Here is a 23,455-nt window from a genome sequence, read left to right on the forward strand (position 1 = left end):
GCCAAGTCGGACTCAACATAGAAACAGGCTGCAGGGGCCAGACTATAAATATGGCCTAGTGGGTAAAGTCTTAAAAATAACCAAACAACTCACCTGTATAATGCGGTCTCCTTCGCGGATGCGGCCGTCCTTGGCAGCGATGCTGTTTGGGTCGATCTATTAGAAGATAAAAAAAGATGCAAGGATGCTCATTACATGTGTTTAGTGTATATGATGGCGCATGAGGGCCCTGCGTGGGCCCCTTGACCACGCACATAGCCTTGGTAGGACCCTGTTCCCCTTGTTCCCCTGAGACAGTTGGAGTCATTCATTTGTCCGTAATCATTACAGCAGCTCGAAGCCCCTCCTCGTCCTTGTCTGGATGGCCCCAAAGCTGAGGGCCTTTACTTTTCGTAATGCCCTGTCTTGCTGGGAGAGCTCATTTAATCTTGCATTTGGGTTAATTACTTGCCTCGATGCAGGTGAGACCATAACCAAGCTCTCCAGAAGTGGACTGGCCTCCAGGGAATTCGCGAGCCAGTGTATTGAAGGGGTGAAAGGCCAGAGCATCAGTCAGCCACATGTCTGGGGACCTCTGACATTGGCTCGCCAACCCAACAAATGGGCGAGTGCAGCAGCCATCCCTACCAGCTCGCTAGTCTACGTTCCGCACCACTTCCCACTTCCTTTCCCATTCTGTGATATTGCAACTTGCCACGGGTGAATTCTGAGCGTCGACTAAGCAAGAGCTCTCAGACAGGTCGAGGCTGGATTTGTATAAACCCAAAAGATGACCCTAACAAGTTTACCGCTGGTAAACCCATCACAGGTCAACTTTCCATGTACTTCTGGCTTCAGCTTTTTTTTTTTGGTTTTACTAAAGCTGCCCCAGTTTGTGCCGTATTACCACAATATATAGAAGTGTAATTATGGGGTCTGTAGAACAGGTCATGTGATGATCAGAAATCACACAAATGCAGATCTGTTTCTTAGTATCACATGATTGTCAAGGAAATGTTTCTCAGTGCCTTCCGACCCGCCCTGATGAAAGCTGACTTTTTACAGGCAACCGAAACATGTTCAGACATAATGCGAAAATGCTGCCATGTAGGCAGTGACAACGATGATTGTTGTCCAGTCGTCAACTCTGGGAAAATAATCATGAGAGCAGATTGCATTTACTGTCACTTGTGACTTTCCTTCTGCTGCATGTAATGTCTGTATTATGATATACATTATTGCTAAGGTGCATGTGAAAGTTGACAAAAAATGGATTTCAAAATTGTTGCACATTTTTGATAGAAATAAGGAATGACTGTTACTCAAAAGAAGACTAGAACTGAAATCACATTTAGTCGAACTCTATGTGTAGGTTTTGCAATATGTTATAAAACAAATTACTATCTGAGAGAAGGCTATCATTCAAAGATAGACGGTCTGGTATGCTCCTATTGTACTCTTTCAAAATACCCCTGTGGCAATCGGGAAGGGGACTAAGAGTACCAATAAGGGTTCCTGGCTGCTTAGGATAAAACCAAAGAGCATTATTGGAACAAAAGAATATATTACGAGTCCAGCGGTAACCGTGCCGGTGCTACCGGTTGGTTGTTGCTGGACTTGTAAAATGTTACCGGCGCCTCACTTCCTGGTGCCACCGGTAGATTACAAGTCCGGCAGCTCGGAGAAATCAGGCGCCGGTAAAATACCAATTCCGATCGAGTTCGATAGGACTCTATGGGAGAGGGGACTTGGAAGCGCCAGCACTGTTATTAACAGTGCTGGCGCTTCTGTGAAGGGTCTGCCTACCGAGGCCGCTGTGCCTGGCAGGGTCAGACCTGTCGGACGCAGCGGCCACGGCAGCCAAACACGCAGTTTGTCAGTCTGGAAACAAGGCTGCTGGTGAGCTTACCGGCACCCTTATTTCCGGACCGGCAAACTTGTAATGAGGGTTGAATGTTAGAGTCACTGGGCGTAGCCCTCGTTTTATTTTTTACAACACTCATCCTAATATTGAATAACCATGAACCATGTATGGTTCTGTGAAGGGTCTGCCTACCGAGGCCGCTGTGCCTGGCAGGGTCAGACCTGTCGGACGCAGCGGCCACGGCAGCCAAACACGCAGTTTGTCAGTCTGGAAACAAGGCTGCTGGTGAGCTTACCGGCACCCTTATTTCCGGACCGGCAAACTTGTAATGAGGGTTGAATGTTAGAGTCACTGGGCGTAGCCCTCGTTTTATTTTTTACAACACTCATCCTAATATTGAATAACCATGAACCATGTATGTTCATTCAGACAGACTCGGGATTTGGATTTGGGGATAAAATGGCTGAAACATTGGTCACCCCTTTGGGAGGATTCTTGCTTCCGGAGACCCCTGCTCAGTTTAGGAACATCACAGAATGTTGGAATAGGGGTGCCTGGGTCTTGGGGTCATAATGTAAGTGCAGGTTACTGCTGTGTGCATACTTAGTCCCCAATGTGAAGACCGTTCTGAATAGGATATTATCAGTGCAAAAGCAACTTAATTCTTCATAATTGCCCCAGTTTGTTTGAAGGGATGTGGTGGTGTTGAAATGCTAAGGGGGGGGGGGGCCTGGTTAATGTGTGTTTTGACTCGATGGCATGGACACATTACCCACTCTGCAACAGGCACACAACACTGAATGCACAGAGAATTCCCTTTCAACCCTAACTTTAAAGCATTGATGAACACCATGCTGCCAATTATCATCAGATAATTGCATATATGTATATTATTTCTATAGATCTGTTTAGATTGTTATCTGTAATGATTTATATGTACCCTGTGCCTCACTTTGTAACTAAGCTTTTAAGTATTCATGTCTTCTGTTCTCTGTTGCGCGCGCCCGGCTACCTTTGGGTTTGGTGCGCCATAAAAATTAATAAACAAACAAACAAACAAACAAACAATTGACTACTGCCCAGGCTAGAGGTCCACCGCCAAAGTCATTTAACAAGAGTGGAAGTTAATTATGCTCAATGAACATGGTTGGTGGGAACAGCCACCCCCCCATCCCCATTGCTGCCTTCAGTGTAAAAAAAGCTACATTAAAAAAAGAAATTCCAGCTAATCTACCAGCTGTGTTGTTGATTTTGGTTTGCATGCAGTGAGTGATGTGCAACATCTTAAGGAGAACCTTGAAGTGAGCTCAACAAAGGAATCCAAGACTGTTAGAGGAAGCTTCTGGTTGGCTGGTGGAGCATTACTCCATCACATTACTCAGAGTGGCAGGCATCGGGCCTTAATCTGCAGTTAGAGCCCTCGTTCTAAGTATTCTGGTTGGTTACTCAGTGGGGTTGAAGCTTGTATGAGATTCATAGATAGAGGTACCTCGCTGATGTAGATGCCGGTGTCGTCCTCGTCATCCGTCCGGTAGCACACGGTGAGCCCCAGCTTCTCCTGGCTATTCAGCCGGTACAGGTCCACTTGCTGTAAACAGAATCAGAAAATAGACATCAGGAGTTTGTCTCAAGCACCAGCAACAGTTCCCTCAAGAGCTGCAAGAGAGGAGGTGACCAGGCATTAATACCAGGGCCATTAGTGATCCTGGGCCAATATCAAAACAGACATTTTATTGAGCCTGCGGAAGAGACATTGCCACCTCTACACACCCTGGCAGGCCGGTAAATGTTATATTAGCCAGAAAATAGATAGATGGCTATCATTCATAAGGCCGATCTCATATCTGGTGAAAAGTATTCATCAGGGGATGTCCTTTGCAATGTATTTATGTTGCTTCCAACACTTTGTGCTGTGGGTGACTGACACATAAAATACTCGTAGCAGTATAAAAAGCACTAACAAGGATAAAGAAAGGGTTTTGGAATTCCTAATGAATTGGAATTGTGGAAATAACTCTACATTTTGGAAGAAGTATCATGCATAACTAGCAGGTATTTCGTTGACTATAAATACGGCGGTCTGTGTGTTACACAGACGATCACTATGATGAAATCATGTTCTGTGTTATGGTGTTTATAAATGCAAAAACAGCATTAATAGTCAATCCAGTGATATGGCTTTTTTTCTTTTGTTCCTTTTTAGTGCCTTTTTTACTGCTAATAGTATTTTATGTGAGAATCACCCACAGCACAAAGTGTTGGAAACAACAAATAAATTGCAAAGGACATCCCCTGATGAATGTTCTACCAACTAGGTGCGATGAGCAGAAACATGTTGGGATCTTGAAATGAGGACACATGATTTGGATTGAGTTATCATTTTTGTAAAATTGTGTCTGAGGAATTGTTTAGTGTTGATCTATTGTCATTGATATGTGAATTTGGTGTATAGAGATATGCGGTGCTTTGTGTTATGTTGGGTGTCTAGGTTTTTACAGTTGTTATGTGTCATATTAACAAAATAAATAGATTTTGAATGATTGTGAGGTTTACTGGATCCATTTTTTCAGGACTTACAGTGGGAGAAGTGAGGGTGCTTTCACAAGATATGAGATAGAAGTTATGAATGAGGCCCTTCTATCTCTTTTCTTACTTACATAATTAGGTCTGCACCAGACCGAAGACTTAGGGCCTCATTACACAGACGGCGGTAAGGGTTAACGGTCACTGTTAATGGTAACGGTGACCGTTAACCCTTACCGCCGTACTACGAGGTCCCTTTGCGGGTTGGGGAAATTAACGCCTGCTTTTTTGCAGGCGTTAAAACCCAACCCGCAAAGGGACCAGGGAGCTAATTACGGTACCGCAAATTTGCGGTACCGTAATTAGCACCTTTCCCATTCCCATTATGCCCTATGGGGCAAAAATGGGAATGGGGAAGGGCAATGGTGGAAGGGGGAATTACCGCCCCACCATCCTTGGAGTAGGGCGGTAATTCCCCTTTCCGCCAAGGCGGTGCCGGTAATTTACCGGCGTGGACCAAGGTGCTAATAGCACCTTGGTCCACCGCCTACCGTTTAATGAGGCCCTTAGACTGACCTTGTGTGGGGTCAATGTGTGGAGCACTGGTACATCACCTATATTGGGTACAGGCCGGTAAATGTTAACACACCATTAAAAAATGTGATCTTAATTTTGACCTGCAGCGATGGAGAGCACTACAGTTTGTTTTTTTTTAGCAAAATGTATTAAGCCTTTTGTTCACAACTTTTGGGGACCCAGACAACAGGTATCCAGTGCAGCACACTTCCATGCCACTATACAGCCTGAAGAATTGTGTAGCAGTAAATCGACTGACAAACTGAAACATGTCTGCATGGTGGAATGCAGGCCCGCTTGCTCAGGTGCTGCATAGAGACATATCATTAAAAGGCTCCAAATGCACATTCAGCTGAAGAGGTCAGACACGTCTCACTGCTTCATTTATTTTAGAAGCCACCTTCAGCGTCATTTGGATGTGTGAAGAGGCAGGGAGTCTACCAGGGGTAACTCTGGAAGACTCGTAGCACTGGAGCACAGGCAGTGTGACATGCAACTGACCCTCTCCCAGCACTACCGGCCTTTCAGCGGAAACCTTCCGATGTATCGACAGGCCAGTCCAGCACTGGTCCGTGCCACTCTAGCAGTACCACCATGGGGGGGAAGGAGGGGCATGTACCCTGGCACCGATATGACACACATAAATGCTAGTAATGAATAAGTACCATAAAGTAATTTTTGATTGCGTCTAGGCCGATAATGCTTCCCCTACTGGCTACATTTATTTAACAACTAACATCAAAGATAAGCAAATTCTGTTCATTCATTTAAATCAACTACTTCCAGGAACACTCTTGGAAATTGCGGATGAAGTCAGGGATTTCCGCACTGAAAATCTTCTACATTTTGGATGAATATTGATCCTGTAATTTGCCAGGAAGCAGCATTTTCCAGCATTTTCCACACACAATCCTGCTAGGTCACAGGGCTCTGCAATCTGCGGCTCTCCAGATGCTGTGGACTACAACTCCCAAGATCCCCCCCACTATTCACTATGCTCAGTGGGACTGATGGCAGTGCCAGGACGATGGAGAACGCGCCCAGAGGGAGCAGGCCAGAGCCCTGGAGCAGCCTTTTCCGTGGAGCAGCCCATGTTATGCAGCCCTAGTGATGGAGCAGCCCTAGAGATGGAGCTGCCCTAGTGATGGAACAGCCCTAGAGATGGAACAGCCCTAGAGATGGAGCTGCCCTAGTGATGGAGCTGCCCTAGTGATGGAACAGCCCTAGAGATGGAGCAGCCCTAGTGATGGAGCAGCCCTAGTGATGGAGCAGCCCTAGTGATGGAGCTGCCCTAGTGATGGAACAGCCCTAGAGATGGAGCAGCCCTAGTGATGGAGCTGCCCTAGTGATGGAGCTGCCCTCGTGATGCAGCTGCCCTCGTGATGGAGCAACCGTAATGAGGGAGCAGCCCTAGTGACGGAGCAGCCCTAGTGATGGAGCTGCCCTAGTGATGGAGCAGCCCTAGTGATGGAACAGCCCTAGTGACGGGGCAGCCCTAGTTATGGAGCAGCCCTAGTGATGGAACAGCCCTAGTGATGGAGCTGCCCTCATGATGGAGCAGCCCTAGTGATGGAGCTGCCCTAGTGATGGAGCAGCCCTAGTTATGGAGCAGCCCTAGTGATGGAACAGCCCTAGTGATGGAGCTGCCCTCATGATGGAGCAGCCCTAGTGATGGAGCTGCCCTAGTGATGGAGCAGCCCTAGTTATGGAGCAGCCCTTGTGATGTTGCAGCCCTAGTGATGGAGCTGCCCTAGTGATGGAGCAGCCCTAGTTATGGAGCAGCCCTAGTGATGGAGCTGCCCTAGTGATGGAGCAGCCCTAGTTATGGAGCAGCCCTTGTGATGTTGCAGCCCTAGTGATGGAGCTGCCCTAGTTATGGAGCAGCCCTAGCTTCTATTGCAGTTTTTTAACATTTTAGTGATTGCACAACCAGTTGTACGCTGTATGGCTTTTAACCCATTTTTTAACAAAACGTGCTGCAAAATGCGCACTTTTAACCATTATTTTAAATATTATCTGGGGGGTGGGGGGAGCCCTGAACCCCGCTTGGTGCATTCGGGACCCCTACTAAGCTCGGCCTCATTAGCAGGACATATTTCCATGACGAGGACCCCGTGGGACACACCGTGGGGGGTGCAGATCCAGAATACTGCCAGAGAAGCACATCCCAGCGTAGACACGACCTTGCTGTTGGGTAATTACAGACCCGGACGTGACGTCACTCCTCGCGCTGTCAGCCACGCGGCTTCCCTTCCCCTCATCCATTCCCTGCCCACTTGAGACTGAAGCTCCCTCCGCGGGGCTGGCACCGGAGCAAAGCAACGGGGTCTGAATAATTCATGGGCTCTCCAACCTAACAGCTGGCGCCAGCGGCTGGCTCCCTTACAAGGTGTCAACATGTGCCATGTGTGTAATAACACAGTGCAAATGTCACTGCTGGGGGTTTGACGGCTTTGATCGATATTATCAGCTGGGGAGCAAAGTGGGGGGTCTTCCAGGCGAATAGATAACCCCTGGGACTGCTGTGCCCCGTGTGCTCTGTACAAACCCTGTGTATTAAATTTAAGAAATAACAGGTATTTGCAGACCAGCTGGGAGAGGCGAAGAGAACAGCACTGCACGGGGCCTGGCAACCTTCTATCAGGGGACCCCCTCCCCAGAATAAAGTAGGCAGACCTACAGGTTAGCTTTGGGGGGGTGGGGGGGCATAAGAGTCAGCCATGTGATTTAAAGCCAGACAGAGGGCGCGGGAGATTGGAGGAGGTGCAACAGCGGCACGAGACGCCGTCTCCACTGCCTGCTAGGTGGCACATACAGTGTGAGCGCAAAGACAGAGACAGAGACTAAGGACCTTGTTCTGGACAAGGCGATTCAGAGGTCTATCGGACTGGTCCCTTGTTCTAGCTGCCCCATGGAAGGACATTCAACTATATGAGGCAGGTGTTCAAATGTGTTCTTAAAAACTGGCTGAGGAGGAGCAGGTGAGCGACTTGGTAATGGGGTGGGGGTGGGGATTTCAGTATAGAGTATTGCAAAATCGACCCGGAGGCTCTTGGGTGTCCGAAAAGGGCCCTGGCCTGGCAGCGGGTCGGCAACGCAATAAAGAGGCAACACGTACCTCACCTGACGCCTGTTAGACCACGCCCCTCGCAGGAGCCCCAGCTCGATTTTGAAAAAGAGCCGTGGCCTAACAGGCAGCAGTCACGTCTGGTAAGTGTTGCTGACCCCCTGCCAGGCACCCCTTGCATCGCTCATCACCTTCTCACCCGGGGTGCCAGTATGATGATCCCTGCATGCATAATGCTAGGGGTGTCAGGTGGGTGGGAGGGGTCAGCGGCACAATGAAAGGAAGGCTTATTTTCTAAAAGCCTGAAGCTTTTGCATATACGCCTTGGTTTCTAGCTCGTTGGTGGGCTGGGGTTCGCATGGGCCTTGAGGAGCCCTGGTAGGTCTCAGGCACAATTTTCACAGCCTGCCGTGGCTCTGCCCTGGCTAGCCCCGGCCTACTTAAAGCCTCGGTCTAGAGTCAAATGCAAGGCCACAGGTTTACAATATACCAGTGAAGAGGGTCATAAACACGTCGCCGCAGGTGAGCAAGGAGATGACGGAGGCGGCTAATTCGGTTGTAGGCACTCGCCCAAAGAATGTCTTTTCCTAGACCGTCTTAATCGTTTTAATCACACGTGGGACGCCACAGATTAAGGGAACAGTGCTTCGTGTGTTGGCATCCCAGGTGGAGGCGGTACTTGAAGGTGGCAGAGCCATGTTGGAGGGTGTACAGGGTGTCAGATGTATATTGTGTTGAGGAGGGGCGTGCACGGTAGAGAGGCGGGTGCCATGTCTTCCGCGGGCTTCTCCTGGCAGCAGAGATCATGGATTCTTGAAGGGTTAGTTTGCTATCAAAGAAGGCACCGAGGATATTTCTGCATGAAGAAAATGCGTGCCTACCTTTGCCATGTCTTGGCACTATGAATAACAGGTGAGCTTCACTATTATCCAGCTTCACAGCGCTCGCTTCAATGCGCTTGAAAGAATGAATAGCTGAGTCCCTGCTGAGTCACGTGCAGGCGCAGGGTCTATCTGACCCATTTCGAGAGTGTACTTGTTTTCGTTCGTTCTGAACACTCTGCTGGTGTCACGCATGTGCGCCTGGGCTGCAAGTATGAAAGTGTTTTTTAAACTGCGAAATTGTTCCTTTTAATTTGCGCACTTTTACGTTGCCGAAAGCAACGCGAGCAGTCATTTCACGCCGTATTAAAGAAAGAAAAACGAAAGGCCTGAAGTTTGCAAGAAGAGATACAATAAATAATTAAAGCGCTGGTCTCTGACATGAGTGCTGCGTGCATTGCACAAGTTCCAAATGCGGGCTGGCTTAGCCTTCCAGTCTAGTGAGCTCCAGAACTCGGGTAAATATAAGAATGGGGTCATGACACCTTTTACTCCAGCGCTTATAAGCTGTCTCTGGAATGAGGGACTATAAGGACTCAACATTACTGAGATAGGAAGCAAGTCCTGTGGTCATATCGTATACCCCACAGGGGTCAATATGCATCGCCACATCTCATTAAATGACATCATGTTAGTGGCTGGAGGTCGTATACCCTTGAATAAACCTTAACATCCATCCAGTGCTACCGATCCCCCCAAGCCCGGGTTATAATTGAAAGGACAGCGTCCGATTATTGCTGCACTGAAGTTTCAAATGAAGCACGCTCATCGCAGCTCCCATGACGCACCGCAGCAAACACAGCCCGCCACATAATTAAGAAATCTGAGCCGCACGTCAAAAAGTGACGAATCACCAGGGAAATCAAAAAAGGAAATATTCCACGAAAACCAGTTTTGAGAAAAAAACTGCTTTTAATTACCTGAAAAGCGCCACTGAGCAGGTGTTCATTACTGCACCTTTGGTGGCAATTAACAGCCAGGTGGCCCCTGGGGGGTGGGCCGCTGCTGTGTCCAGACGGAGCTGGAGGACAGCCACAAACAGTGAGCATTGTGTATGTGTCTTGAAATAGCTGTCTGGGACATTCTCTCTCACCATAGGTATGGTATGGTTTATTTATATAGCGCCTATACACAGGCAAGTATTTCAAAGCACTCAAGTGGGAGTGTGGGTTATTCTGTATTTTGGAATACCACTGCCCCAGGGCTACTTGTAATGGGTTATTTATAACGCGCTTAATAACCAGAGGTATCCAAGCACGGACCCGGGGATCGAACCTGCGTTGCTCCGTGTCGTCTTGTTTCCAAGGAGAGTACGTTGCTCCTGAGCTACCCTCCCAAGACGAGCACATTGCTCTTGAGCTATCCTCCCTTGCACATTTTCCTGCTACGACAAGTAAACACAATACAGAAATGGGGTCATTGCGAGTTTGACAGAGCCAGGCTGTTTTAGGCCTTCTTGGCTATGTGTTTCTGGAAGGACATGCTGCTGTCAATGGTGAAACCTTAGGATTTTGCTGAGTATGAGAGTTGTGGATCAAAATACTTCTAGGCACACATCATTGAGCCATAGTTGGACGAGTTGTTGTTTAGCAAGGAGAGCGATGCAGATGAATTTGGTCTTGGAGGGGTTAAGTTTGGGGTAAGCAGTCGACATCCAGGATTGGATGAAGGGTTGGTAATCACGGAGGGGGGAGTGTTGTCCTGTGGGCTTTTTACTCTCATGTAATACTAAGTCCGCGTATTAGTGGATGGAGATATTGTGATCTTTGTGGAGTGTGCCCAGAAGCACTGTTTTAAGGTTGAAAAGGATTGGCGAGAGGATTGTGCCTCAGGGGTCTTCGTAGGAAAAATCGGAGTTGGAATGCAACATGCTCATCTGAACGAACTAGCGTCTGCCCGAGAGTTAGGGGGTGAATCAGTTGAGGACTGTGCCAGAGAATATGATTGTCTGTCAAGGAGGATGATGTTGTCGACCGTGTTGAATGCAGCCAAGAAGTCAAGGAGGACGAGGAAGCATGAGTGACACTTATCCATGATTTGGAGGGATTCATCCATCGCCTGGATGGAGGCTGCCTCGATCCTACATTTTTAGAGAAACCCCAACTGATAGTCATTTGGAAGTTGTCGTTTTTCAATTCTGGCAAGTAGTTGTCTAGCAACTTCTTTTTCCAAAATGTTGCCGATATACGGGACGTTCGTAATGGGCCAGTCGTTGTTCATGTCATTTGGGTCAAGGGTTGGTTTTTTCAAAAGAGGTCATATGAGACCAGTCTAAACGGTGTTCGGGAATGACCCTTTGTTGAGGGAGGTATTAATGTTGGCAGTTAGTGTGTTGAACGCCGGGCCTACGAAGTGTTTAATGATGTAGGGTGGGATGATGTCAGAGTACGAGCTAAGTTTGAGTGGGGTGAGTGTTTTTAGGAAGTCTGCAGGATATAGAGGAGAGAATCTGGTTTCGGGGGGCAGCCCACATGCTGGGGTGGGTTGGGGATAATGCAGTGGGAGGTTGGTTCGATGATGTGTGCGATTTTGTCAATAAAGAAGTTGTTGATTCCATTGCATTTTTGCTGAGTTGCTGCATCTCAGGTTCCGATGTGGGTTTTTTACAATGCTCTCCTACTTCGAAGAGGACTTTGCTCCTGTTAGCGGCTGCCGCAATGGCGGTGGACTAGTAAGCAGCTTTGGCCTCGATAATTAGAATCCCACGGTTGGCGTAAAGAGATCTGCGGTTGGTGACATCCCCAGGTTTACCGTTCTTACGCCACTGTTTCTCTAGGAATCTGATTGAGCGTTTGTTGGAGGCGAGCTCAGAGGTGAACCCCGGGGCAGATGACTTGGTCTCAGCGCGCCCTGTTTTTAGGGGGGCATGAGTGTCCACCAGTTTCCTTGCAGAGTTATTGAACAATTCTAGCAGGACTGAAGCATTCACTGTAGTGGGGAAGTCTGCAAAGTCCGCTTCTCGCTAACTGACTGGGAAGGTTTTGAATGAGGTGGGTACAGTACAACACTACTTTAATCAATCTTTTAATTCATCATATCTTCCCGTACTGTGTACACTATTAGCCCCGCACTGCGGAGTGAATTCATAGCAATATGCACTAAGCAAGCACAGGACACATGACTTTTCTTTAACAAAGCGCTCTGCGCAATGAGCGCTTATGAGAGAGGCACTTAATAAACTTGTGCCTGAGCAATGACGAATTCAGAGCATTTTGTGAAAAAGTGTATTAAAGATTCCTGCATCAGATTTTTGTACTCGATAAGTCTGTAATTTGAAAATGGTCCCAGTAGAGGAAGATTTCCGCAGAGGATTCAGGATATGTACCAAGCAATATACCTTGAACGTTGCCAGGCTACTATGCAATTCTATGCAAAAAGGACAAGCATACTCGTCCTTGGCACTTAAGGGGTTAAAGACAAGGAGAGGGGAAAGAAAGAGGACAAAACAACAATCTTGCTAGGCCTTGTGTTATTCAGATCACGCAAGTGCTAGGAAGAGGGAGGGGAGAAGTACCAGGGGTCGGGGGAGGGAGAAGTGCAGGTAACTCAGTAAGTGCAGCCAGCGGGTGGCTCATAAGTGCAGAGAGAAGGGACTGTAGGGTTGCAGATACAGACCCTTAGGTGCTAGTGGGCCCCAGAGGCAGTGCAAGGGCAACTGGACATGCAGGAGCCTGGGCCCGAGTTCAGAGGGTGACCAGGTGACCAGTGTGCGGAGGAGTCGGGTGCATCAATAGGGGGAGGAAGAGAGAAAGCGGAAGCGAAAAGGAAGATCTTGAGTTGCGTCCGGAACCGGAGGTGGTTCTGCTCAAGTTTGAGAGAAACAGGGAGGCTGTTCCAGAGGGAGGTCCCAGCCGAGCAAAAAGATCTGCCCCCCACTCTCTTCTTGGAGAAGCGTCTGACCCTCAGAGAGTTGGAGGTAGATGAGCAGAGTGCTCGAGAAAGAAGATGTTTAGGAAGAGAAAGTTGGATGTAGTGCAATCCCAGGCCCGCGAATGCCTTGTGGACGATGCAGAAGGTCTTGAATTTGATCCTTACAGCCACAGGGAGCCAGTGGAGTGATTTCAGAGCTGGAGAGATACAATCACTGGGCTTGAGGCCAATGAGGAGTCTTGCATTCCTGTTCTGGATAAGTTGTAAAGGTCGAAGAGTAGAGACAGGAAGATTTAGAAAAAGGATGTTGCAAAAGTCCAGCCTAGAGAGTACAAGAGCTCTGGAGACAGTGAGCTTCTGGAGACAGTGAGCTTCTGGAGACAGTGAGCTTCTGGAGACAGTGAGCTTCTGGAGACAGTGAGCTTCTGGGGGAAAGTGAGAGAAGGAAGAATACCGCTGAGGAGAAGCAACTGATATTGTGACCATTCAGTTTTCAACACAGAAGAGGGCAGGCTTCCACCTTGTCCCAACCAACACAACCCTACTGGACTCTTGCCTGAGATTGAGGGGTCTTTCTGCATTTATGTACAGTACAGTATACATGCAAGGGGCGTATAGCACTTGCCTGCCGCGACTTGTCCTGGTGGATCTGCCCCCCACTTGCACTTACACTGATGTGAAAGTCCCAAGACCTGTGAATGCTGTGTCCCACTTTTCTCTTGTCCCCCTCCTCCCTCTTTGTGCACCACAAAGCATTATCCTATGATGACTGGTCTATGTAGCAGTTGTGTGGAAGTGCTGCTCACCCTGCTGCTACGATGTACGAATTTCTGAAATCAGTCAGGAAGGAAGACTCGGGAGGTGCTCTGGGCAGAGGAGTTAGGAGAAGAAATTGATGATGTCTGTTGCCAGCACTGCTGTGAGAATACCCGATTGGTAAGTCTGGATTAGGGTCTTAGAGCATTGCAAACAAAACTGCTCTTTAGGTCCTACTGGACACCAGTCAGGTTGTTTAAGAGAGGACTCATGGACAATGAACTCTGTTTGGAAGTGCAAGGGTGCTAGAGGCTCCCTCAGTCATCTGATATGGTTTTGTCCTAATTCTGGGAGTACATCTGTGAGAGATTGGGTCTGGTCTGGTTTTGAGTTGTACGATTCCCTTCTCTGCCACCTTGCTGATTCTAGGGGACCTGTCAATGATTAATGATATCTCTTTTGGGCAGGCGACTTGGATACTCCGTGCCAGTATGATCGCTAAGAGGATGATACTGAGATCATGGAAGTCGAACTGCTCCTTTAACATTGATGAATGGGTGGATGAATTTTGACTGTTTCAACTTATAAGAAGGCAATTTACAAGAATCCGGATGATATTGACAAATTCTGGAACACTTGGAACAGGTTCATGGAGGTCTACGGTTGAATTTCATTTTATGTACACAATGTGATGTCTCTGTAGCTAGGAAATGTACTTTATGTTCAATATTTCGTTGATTTTGCATTGATGGTTCCTTTGGCCAACCATTTGCTTTCTGGTTCTCTTTTCTTTCTTGGTTTTTGTCTTTATTTCATTTACCCTTTTATTTCCTTTCTTGTCTATTTCTTTGATTTGCAGAATTGGTTTTTATATGCTCTGTTGATTGTTTGCTTAGATCGTGTAATTCTGTGCTCATTTATGTTGGCTGTATATTGTAGTCTTGGAATAAACATTTAAATTCAATAAATACATAAATAATACCCCACCTATCAGTATAATAGATTAATGACACAACATAAAAAAGGCAAAGGACAAGCTTCAGAGTCAACAATCAAAGGGAAGTCATTGAGCACAGTCCAGCTTTGGATAATGCCTTTGGCTTTGCTCACTGGCAACACGTGGGTGAATGCTAAGTTTAATGTAATGCCCAAGTTCTCCCACTCCAAAGTTTAAGACACTAAGAGCTCTTGAAATATACTGAGGGGAATATAAATCCATTGGGGGCGGCGCAGAGGCTGAGCATTCCAAAAGCCCCATTCTCATGGATCTGACCTACGCGATACCTACAGCCAGTGCTGGAAATGGACAGAATGCGCATGAGGAACTCCCCCCAACCCTCCCTGGCGGAGTTGAGGTGGAGGTTTGGGCGGATAGCTAGTGGTGTGGGCGGGCCTGGGGCCATGTTGTCAGTGTTGTGGGCGGGACTCGTGTCTACACGGAACGGTGCTCCGGCAAGCCAGTTTTTCCAGAGCACAGCTCCATCTTGTTCCATCCCAATTCCTCCCCTTCATACAGTACGTGATTCACGTCCCAACCCCGTCGTTTTGCTTGTATCTACCAGACTGTAAGTACAGGAAGGATACCATGGGAGGGTGCAACCTGTCTGCGCGTGACGCATCGCATCAGACCAGCGGAGAAAAAAATCGCTAATTACTAAACATTTTTTATATTGTTGCCCTCGAAAAATCTCCAGGCTGTAAATAGAATAGTTTTTGTCTGCACTTATTGTTATATTTGTTTGATAGTGCACATCATGTCCAGCATTATAATAATATAATTCTGTTTTTTCTAAACTAGTGGGTACCACGTCTAGAGTTTATTTCTGGGCTCTTAATTAGTGGGATCCATGTCCAACATGTATTTTCTTTTTTCTTTTATCTTAAAAAATTCCCATCATTTGTTTATGTTTTTGACTAAATATTGAGAATCATGCCCAGCATTTATTTCTGACACATGCCCAGCCATTGTTCATAAATTGCCGACCAATCATTTCTGTTTTTTTTAGTTCTGGCTATTAGGTGGCGCAAAAGCACCAACTATAAGCCAGACTATTGCATTGGAATAATACAGTTAGGAGTGAAGGGTATACGGGAGGGATACACAGCTTTTAGGTGTTGTTTGGTTAGTCGGCCACCCTTTGACTGCCCATGGCCATGCAAATCCCTGTGGCCATTCCCACCCAGTACCAACCACTTCTGGGTCAAAACACATCCTCAGAGGATCTCTTTTTTGGGGTTGCTTTATCAAGCAGTAACTTCAAATGCTGTGCTCAAAGTGCCTGCCGTTGTTATTTCAAAGCAGCGTTCTTGCCGTGATTGGAGCTGTAAATGTTCTACTGCTGCAATAAAAATGTCTTAACCAAGTGAGCCTTCAATCACTTGATTTCATAAACACAGTGCGTCTCCTTCACTGAAGTTTTGTAAAAACAAGCATTGGTAAAGCAAACAGTTTCAGCACGTGTATAGGCATTTGCCAGGCCCTGCTATTATATACCCAGGTACTCCAGCCAGTTTGCTGCTACCATTAATGGCCAGTTAGTACTGTTATGGGAGTGCTTGGCAATGGCCTCTCCCATGGCTACACAAAAGCATAATTTAAGCCTAAAGTTGATGCTGCTCATTGATATGTTCAAGAGCCACATTTTGTGCAGGCGTTTTGATTCTGGAATGTTCTCCTCTCCTCACCTGAAAACAATGACTATTGGGGACAGTAGCGTAGAGCAGTATGCAGCACTGAGTAATCTGCCAGTGAGAGGCCACATGGTCGCAAGTTGCGGAGCCATTATTTCCTATTGTTATTGCTAAGATTAACATTGCATTTGATTACGACATTCTACATGATGTTTTCTTAAACTGGTGTCAACCAGAAATAGATCTATTTGCAACACAGCTCAAATGCACAATGCCCAGACTACGTGCCCAGGCACACCCAAACAGTATCCAAGTGGAACGCTCTGTGGATGAACTGGTATTTGCTTACGCTTTTCCCCCCAACACCACTTCTCACCAAGAGCATCCACAAGATGCATGAGGTACGAGTCAATCTCATTCTGAAAGCACCAATGTGGGCTTGTCAACCTTGGTACTCACACCTGCTCACAATGCCCCTTTGATCAGTAGTGAAATTCCTGTGCTCATACAACATGCTGTCCGAACACCAGCAGAGAGTATATCGTCCGTGCCCTCAAACTGTGAACCTTCCAGCCTGGCTCCTGAGGTCCTAGAATTTGGTCATCTAAACTTACCACAAAGATGCATGGACATCCCCAAGGAGGCACGCAAACCTAATACGAGACATTGCTACTACAATAAGTGGAAACAGTTTGTTATCTATGCAAATCCGAGACATGTATCACGTAACACGCCACAAACAACACAGCCTGGTCTGTCGCTGGACTTTCGGGTTCACTGAGTACCAATCATCATATCTATGATGCACTCGTCGGTGCGATTGAACAGAAGTGGATGTAACTGCACTCTGAGAAGGTGTCACACAAAAAGCAAGTGCAGACTCAACAAGACACATGGACGACCATAGACCTGCAATCGCGTAGCCCAGTCAAGAGGTGGAATCGGGCATCTCAACACCGATGACATGACACCACCTAGCAGGAAAGGCACGCTCAAGATTGGTAATCAGACTAACTCCACACTAGACCGAGAATGTCTCTCAGATAACCAAGGCTCAGATCTCTAAAAATAGATCTGATTACCTTGGCAGGCACTGGATGTAAATTCAGGAACAGTGGTCTCCCACCAATCCACACTGAAACCAATATGCTAAATGTCTCCTCTACACTTCAAACAATAGAATGCTGGTATACCCCCAATCAATTCAGCGTAGCTGCGTACATACCTACCTACCTCCATGAACACCTCAACAGTCTTCAGAACGCAGCTATAACCCATATAAAAACGATCTAGCGGCATACATAAAATCACACACAAGCTCCAACACGGCCAGAACACAGACACCAAGGTCAATTGGCTTTGCTGCATACATTCTACTGATAGCACGCAACCACTGCACCATGCCAAGTATTAGAATGCAGCCGCACACCATGTAAACCGGACTGGCTGCACACATGAGTGCACCCAAGTATTGTTTACTGCCCTACTCGCTCCACTGTACTACGGTCCCTGAGGGCGTTAAACCCACAGTGCTTTGAGATCATGCCAATGGTATAAAAGGTGCTATATAAATGCCCCATAACATAACATAATATAACACACACACACAAACATTTGAAGAACCTTGTGGCCAAAAAATGCTGCTTTACATCAAAAATCGATAATTTCTCAAGGCATGTAGAAATACATTAAGTTCAAAGACTGCCAATCAATGTCAGCTACAGGGACCATCTATCCCAGTTTGACAGCACAAAAGAATCTTGCCCAACAAGATGCAGGTCAGGTAAGGAGGTTTGCTGGTGTGAACATGCAGAGGAACATGTTGAAAGTTGAGCTTCAAGGTCACTCAATGTTGTGTTTCGACTGCAGCAGCTGCAAGTTTAAGTTTGGTGCCTTGGCTGAAGTTGTTATTTTCAACCGAAACCTTTTTTAAACCTTCGAGAGATTTCTCACGAGCAAAACAGCCAATACATGCAACACAACATCTGAACACGATTCCAGGGGTTCGGGAAAGTGTTGAGATAAATCTGTACTGGTTGAAACAAATTTATCTCCAAATCACAAACTCTCAACATTTGAAGAAGAGTTTGAGATTCATATAACTGTTGAAAGGACTCTGTGCTGGATGAAGCAAACTAATTTCCAAATCTCCAAATCTGAAGAAAAGTGATAAGATTCACATAACTGTTGAAGGGAATCTGTACTGGATGAAGCAAACTCATCTAAAAATCTCCACATCTGAAGCACAGTAGGAAGAGTCACGTGACTGTTGAAAGAAATTTGTACTGGATGAAGCAAACTCATCTCCAAATCGCAAACTCTCGCCATATGAAGAAGAGTTTGGAGATTCACGTAACGTTTGCAAGGAATCTTTACGGGATGAAGGAAATTCATCTCCAAATCGCAAATTCTCAATATCTGAAGAAGAGTTTGACATATAACTGTTGCAAGGAACCTGTACTGGATGAAGCAAACTAATCTCGTGATCTCAAAATCTGAAGAAGAATGCAAAGAGTCACATAACTGGTGAAAGGAATCTGTACGGGATTAAGCAAACTAATCTCTAATGCCCCAAATCTCAACATCTGAAGAATAGTGCAGAGGTTTGCGTACCGGTTGAAAGAACTCTGTAAGAGATTAAGCAAACTAATCTCCAATGTTAGGGATCGCAACGTCTGAAGAAGAGTGCAGAGATTCACGTAACAGTTGAAATAAATCTGTACAGGATTAAGCAAACTAATCTCCAAAACTCAATAACTCAACATCTGAAGAAGAGTGCAGATATTCACATAATAGTTGAAATAAATCTGTACAGTATTAAGCAAACTAATCTCCAAAACTCAATAACTCGACATCTGAAGAAGAGTGCAGAGATTCACTTAATAGTTGAAATAAATCTGTACAGTATTAAGCAAACTAATCTCCAAAACTCAATAACTCGACATCTGAAGAAGAGTGCAGAGATTCACGTAACGGTTGAAAGAAATCTGTACGGGATTAAGCAAACTAATCTCCAATGCTCCAAATCACAACAACTTTATTTATTTAATGGATATTTTTAATGCACCTATAAAGCAAATGGTGTTTCAAGGTGCCACGAGACAAAAGGTTGGAGAGGGACAGGGGTGAAGAATAACAAAAACCAGTCCTACTAGCCCTTGTGTCATTTGATCATGGAAGTATAGTAACAAGAATTGCAGGGGTGGGAATGCGGGTGGAAGAGCCGGTCAGAGCGGACTGCGTTAATGCTAAAATGGGAAGGGAAGAGTAGAGAGCACGCAAATGCTCAGAGGGAGATGGAAGGGGGGACAAGGCCCCTGGGCTAGGCGAGTGCTATAGGGAGGCCAAGTGGACAAGTGACAGAGGAAAGCAGGGAGTGCAGGGAATCGGGGTCCACATTTTAAGTGCAAGGATGGGGCTGGATCGGGCTCAGTAGGGGTGTAGACCCCGCCAGACTCGTACAAGGGGACGGATCCCGGTAGGGCAAGTGCCGGTTTGGGGGGGCAGGACAGAATGAAGTGCTGGGGTAGACTGGGCGTGGAAGGCCAGGTGCTCTGTATGACTCAGAAGGAACCAGGCAGGCAGTCAAAATGCGGCAGAGGAGGGCATTAGCATGAGAGGGGGAGAGGGAAGGAAGACGAGAAAAGGAGGGTCTTGAGAAGCTTCTGGAATTTGAGGAGATCCGACTCAAGTCTGAGAGAGGCAGGGACATCATTCCAGAGGGAGGCCCCAGTGGAAGAGAGATCTACCCTACGCTCCACCGACAACCAATGAAGGGAATGCAGGACTGCAACACTACACTATCAGTAGTAGCCGGGCTGCCGCGATCTCAGTAGATTTCTGAAACATTCATCCAGCCCGGTCTCACGGATCCCAAACACACCTGATAAGAGAATGCATTTTAAGAATGACAATGGGCCGCCAGGCTGGAGCACATGGACTCTGGGAGACGGAGCAAAAATAGAACAGGTTTCGACGTGAGGAACTGCTGCGTCTGCTCTTTGTGGACTGGTCATGATGTGTTCCCGAAAGCTGAAGCACTGTTGCATCTCCGTATGTGTGGGATTTATAAAGTGCAAGCCCAGCTGGGAAGCGACTGAGTGCAGTACAAACAGGAGCCTGCCCAGGGGGTTACAAGCGGGTGCAGGGGCAGCACAGGAGCTGGGACGAGTAGGGAGGAATTATGGGGAAGGGGGAAATAGCGCTGAGTGGAGTGATCAGCAATTGGCTAAGTGTCCTTTGAAGGGGTATCCAGAGGGATCACCACAATAGGGTTTCGTGTCCTTCCTGAGTGCAGGATCGAGGGGGTTACGCTTCCTTTATCTCTGCAGTTATGAATCCCACTGACCACATTTCATTAATGGATGGCTACAATAACTTTCAGCAAGTCTACATACACTTACTGTATTTTCAAAGCACTCAAAACCTCCTACAACATTTCAGAAGGATGAAATGTTAAATTGGACTTGTTGGGATCTAAGCCTGTCGCTCAATTTTAACATAAACGTCTCGGCATCAGGTGCATGAAACCACTGAGATGCCTTGCCAGCTTGCACCATAACACACTGCATAACAAGTCAACTGCTTATTTAACATACCAACATTTACCATAGGTAACGTTCAGTTCAATGTTCAGTGTAAGTGGGTGCCGGTATCGCTCAGGGCACAGAGCAGTTCTCCCCCTGCTCTCTCCAGTAAACCCGCCCTGTCCCGAAGCTCTCCTTAGACTCAACATATGCGTGTGTTAGTTGATTTGTAAGGGCTAGGCCAGTTCATTGTTCTGTGGTTTAAATTTAAACACCTGTTAAGGGGAGGTTAGGTTCAGATGAACTTGCCAACGTTTCGATGGGACTTTACGATGGCGGCCTTGATACTCGGCAGACCATCAACCAGATGCCAGAGAGTTGGGTCCCACTGTCACATTAAAGACAGTAGCCACAGAAAAACACTTCATTGGGATGGCCATTTTGGATTTGGGCAGGTAAGTGTTTCAAAGGATTTTACTCCGTTTCCACCCTCGCGCAGCGGAGGTATGGCTATTGAGCTTGGAACGCTTCATAAATGACATAACTTGTCATATAACATAAAATGTTACATGACATGTACATCAAGTGGTGCCCTCTGAACCAAGCGGCAGGCATTTACAGGCAAGAGCAGGTGCTCCGTGAACTAACAAGGAAAATACACAGGCAGAGAAACCAAGGAAGGGCACATATTACTGGCTGGCTTTACTTTGAACCCACAATTCCAAAGCCATGGTATGAATGTAATATTAAAAGGGCCAATGAGACACAAAGCTTCCAACCTTTGCAAGACTGAGGATTCCTGCAACTTTTACTTAATAATCAAGGATTTGTTGGTAGAGTCTGTGCTCACCTCTAACTCCAGCTCATCCCTGTCAATGTCTGCCGGAAGCCCTTCCATGAAGTCCGCTGGGTCATAATATCCATGAGCCGAGGAATGCCTACAAAATGGGAAAAAGGCATTTTATAGATGACATTGTGAGTTATAATGCAGAAGAACCTTTTCTAAAGTCTTTTACTCTAAGCAAAGATTATAATGCAGTAGAAAAGTAGACCCTTCACCCCCACACAGAGGTGGACTGACACATGGGGAATGGACATATCACCCAATACGCTGATAAGTCCGAACGGCCAGTTACACCTGGAAAGATCTAGCCATATGCCAACCTCACAAGCCAAATGACATGATACACAATATGCCAACGGCATTTTACACTAGTCCTCCAAAATATCAACATATGGCAAGACATGTGTATGTCACAAGGAGTTGTAGCTCAATGGTGCGGCATAATGGGGGTCTAGGCACTCTGAGGGCACAATCACTATGATGGATCTTGTGTGGTTTACGAGGAATAGGGAGGTCTTGGATGTGTGTATTTTGCCCTCAAATGCATGCTGCCTTGAAATGTATTTACAAATGTGACTACTTATATGTACACCACCACAGTGCATTTATACACCACCACAGTGCATTTATACACCAACACAGTGCATTTACACCACCACAGTGCATTTATACACCAACACAGTGCATTTACACCAACACAGTGCATTTATACACCACCACAGTGCATTTACACCAACACAATGCATTTATACACCACCACAGTGCAGTTATACACCACCACAGTGCATTTATACCCCACCACAGTGCAGTTATACACCACCACAGTGCATTTATACACCACCACAGTGCAGTTATACACCACCACAGTGCAGTTATACACCACCACAGTGCATTTATACACCACCACAGTGCAGTTATACACCACCAAAGTGCATTTAGAGGGTTCATCCCAGTACCCAGTTAGCCTTCCGCTTTATCGATGCCATCTATACCTAATCTGCCCCTTGTTTTTTCTTTGTTACTGAAGTACTTTTTTAGGTTTTAATTGAGTTTTTCTCCTTTTCGGTTTGTTTTTTATTTGGATCTTTGATCATATGTGGATCATATGTGATCATTATTATTCATGATCATTTATGATCCGGCGTGCACATGGAGCACAGACATTTTCATCCTTTCCTCTTTTCCATTTTCCGACCCCACAACTTCTGCCCAGATAAAATTGATGACGTTCGACCTTGGCTGTATACTATGGTCTCCATAAGAGGGGTCAAAGCCAAGAGTATTTTATTTTTCACAGGGTCATGGACCTACATGAGCCATGGACCAAGCTGAGCTGCGCTCATGTGTAAAGATGACACGGCTAGCCACAGCCATGATGAGAGGGATGACGTGGGAAGAAATGCGATTGGCTGGCACACATGCAGGAGTCCAGAAGGCAGTTTGTGTTATGTCAGCCTCTGTCCAGCGCACAGGTAACCCTACTTACCGGCTCAACATCACCATTGAAGGCCGGCTTTAATGCCTGAGACAAGTGTGGTGGGAAGACCGGGTGGTCTGGAACACTTAGGTCAGCCGAGCCGAAACGTGCCTGTCCCATAAGATACTGTGAAGCGATGCCGGCTCGCTGTATATTACCCATGCCAAACCCTGCGGTTTCTGTGCTCGGTGGCCGCCATGTTTGAACAGGAATACTACGGTGGTTCTGCAGCTGAATAGAAATCACGCACGTGTAGAGCTCTGCCGCCTGTTTCCCTACTTGGATTATTTGGTGAAATACTGAACGATGCAACACAAGGAAGGCGTTTTTCCTGTTTCATTTTCCACATGCATTAAACGTGTCTTCTAGGCATCGGTACGAGTGAAATGTACCCGTGGCTCGGACGGCTTGCGGAACCGCTTACTTGCAGGAAACCGCTCTGCTGCTTTTCAGAAATCCCT

At 46.6% G+C, this 23,455-nt stretch overlaps 1 protein-coding gene across 3 annotated transcripts in view; it reads right to left on the reverse strand.

The window, feature by feature from the left end:
* PDZRN3 (PDZ domain containing ring finger 3) overlaps window positions 1-23,455 on the reverse strand; it is a 785,994-nt gene that overhangs the window by 39,316 nt on the left and 723,223 nt on the right. For all 3 annotated transcript variants that reach the window (XM_069643215.1, XM_069643214.1, XM_069643216.1), the window contains 3 exons: window positions 21,524-21,611; window positions 3,333-3,431; window positions 94-156 (listed from right to left, as the gene is read on the reverse strand). In XM_069643215.1, the coding sequence (XP_069499316.1) occupies window positions 94-156; window positions 3,333-3,431; window positions 21,524-21,611 (250 nt within the window). The remainder of the gene's footprint in view (window positions 1-93; window positions 157-3,332; window positions 3,432-21,523; window positions 21,612-23,455) is intronic.

This window comes from Ambystoma mexicanum, chromosome 2p (genome assembly GCF_040938575.1).
Source record: "Ambystoma mexicanum isolate Mex_15411 chromosome 2p, UKY_AmexF1_1, whole genome shotgun sequence".
NCBI classification, from domain to species: domain Eukaryota; kingdom Metazoa; phylum Chordata; class Amphibia; order Caudata; family Ambystomatidae; genus Ambystoma; species Ambystoma mexicanum.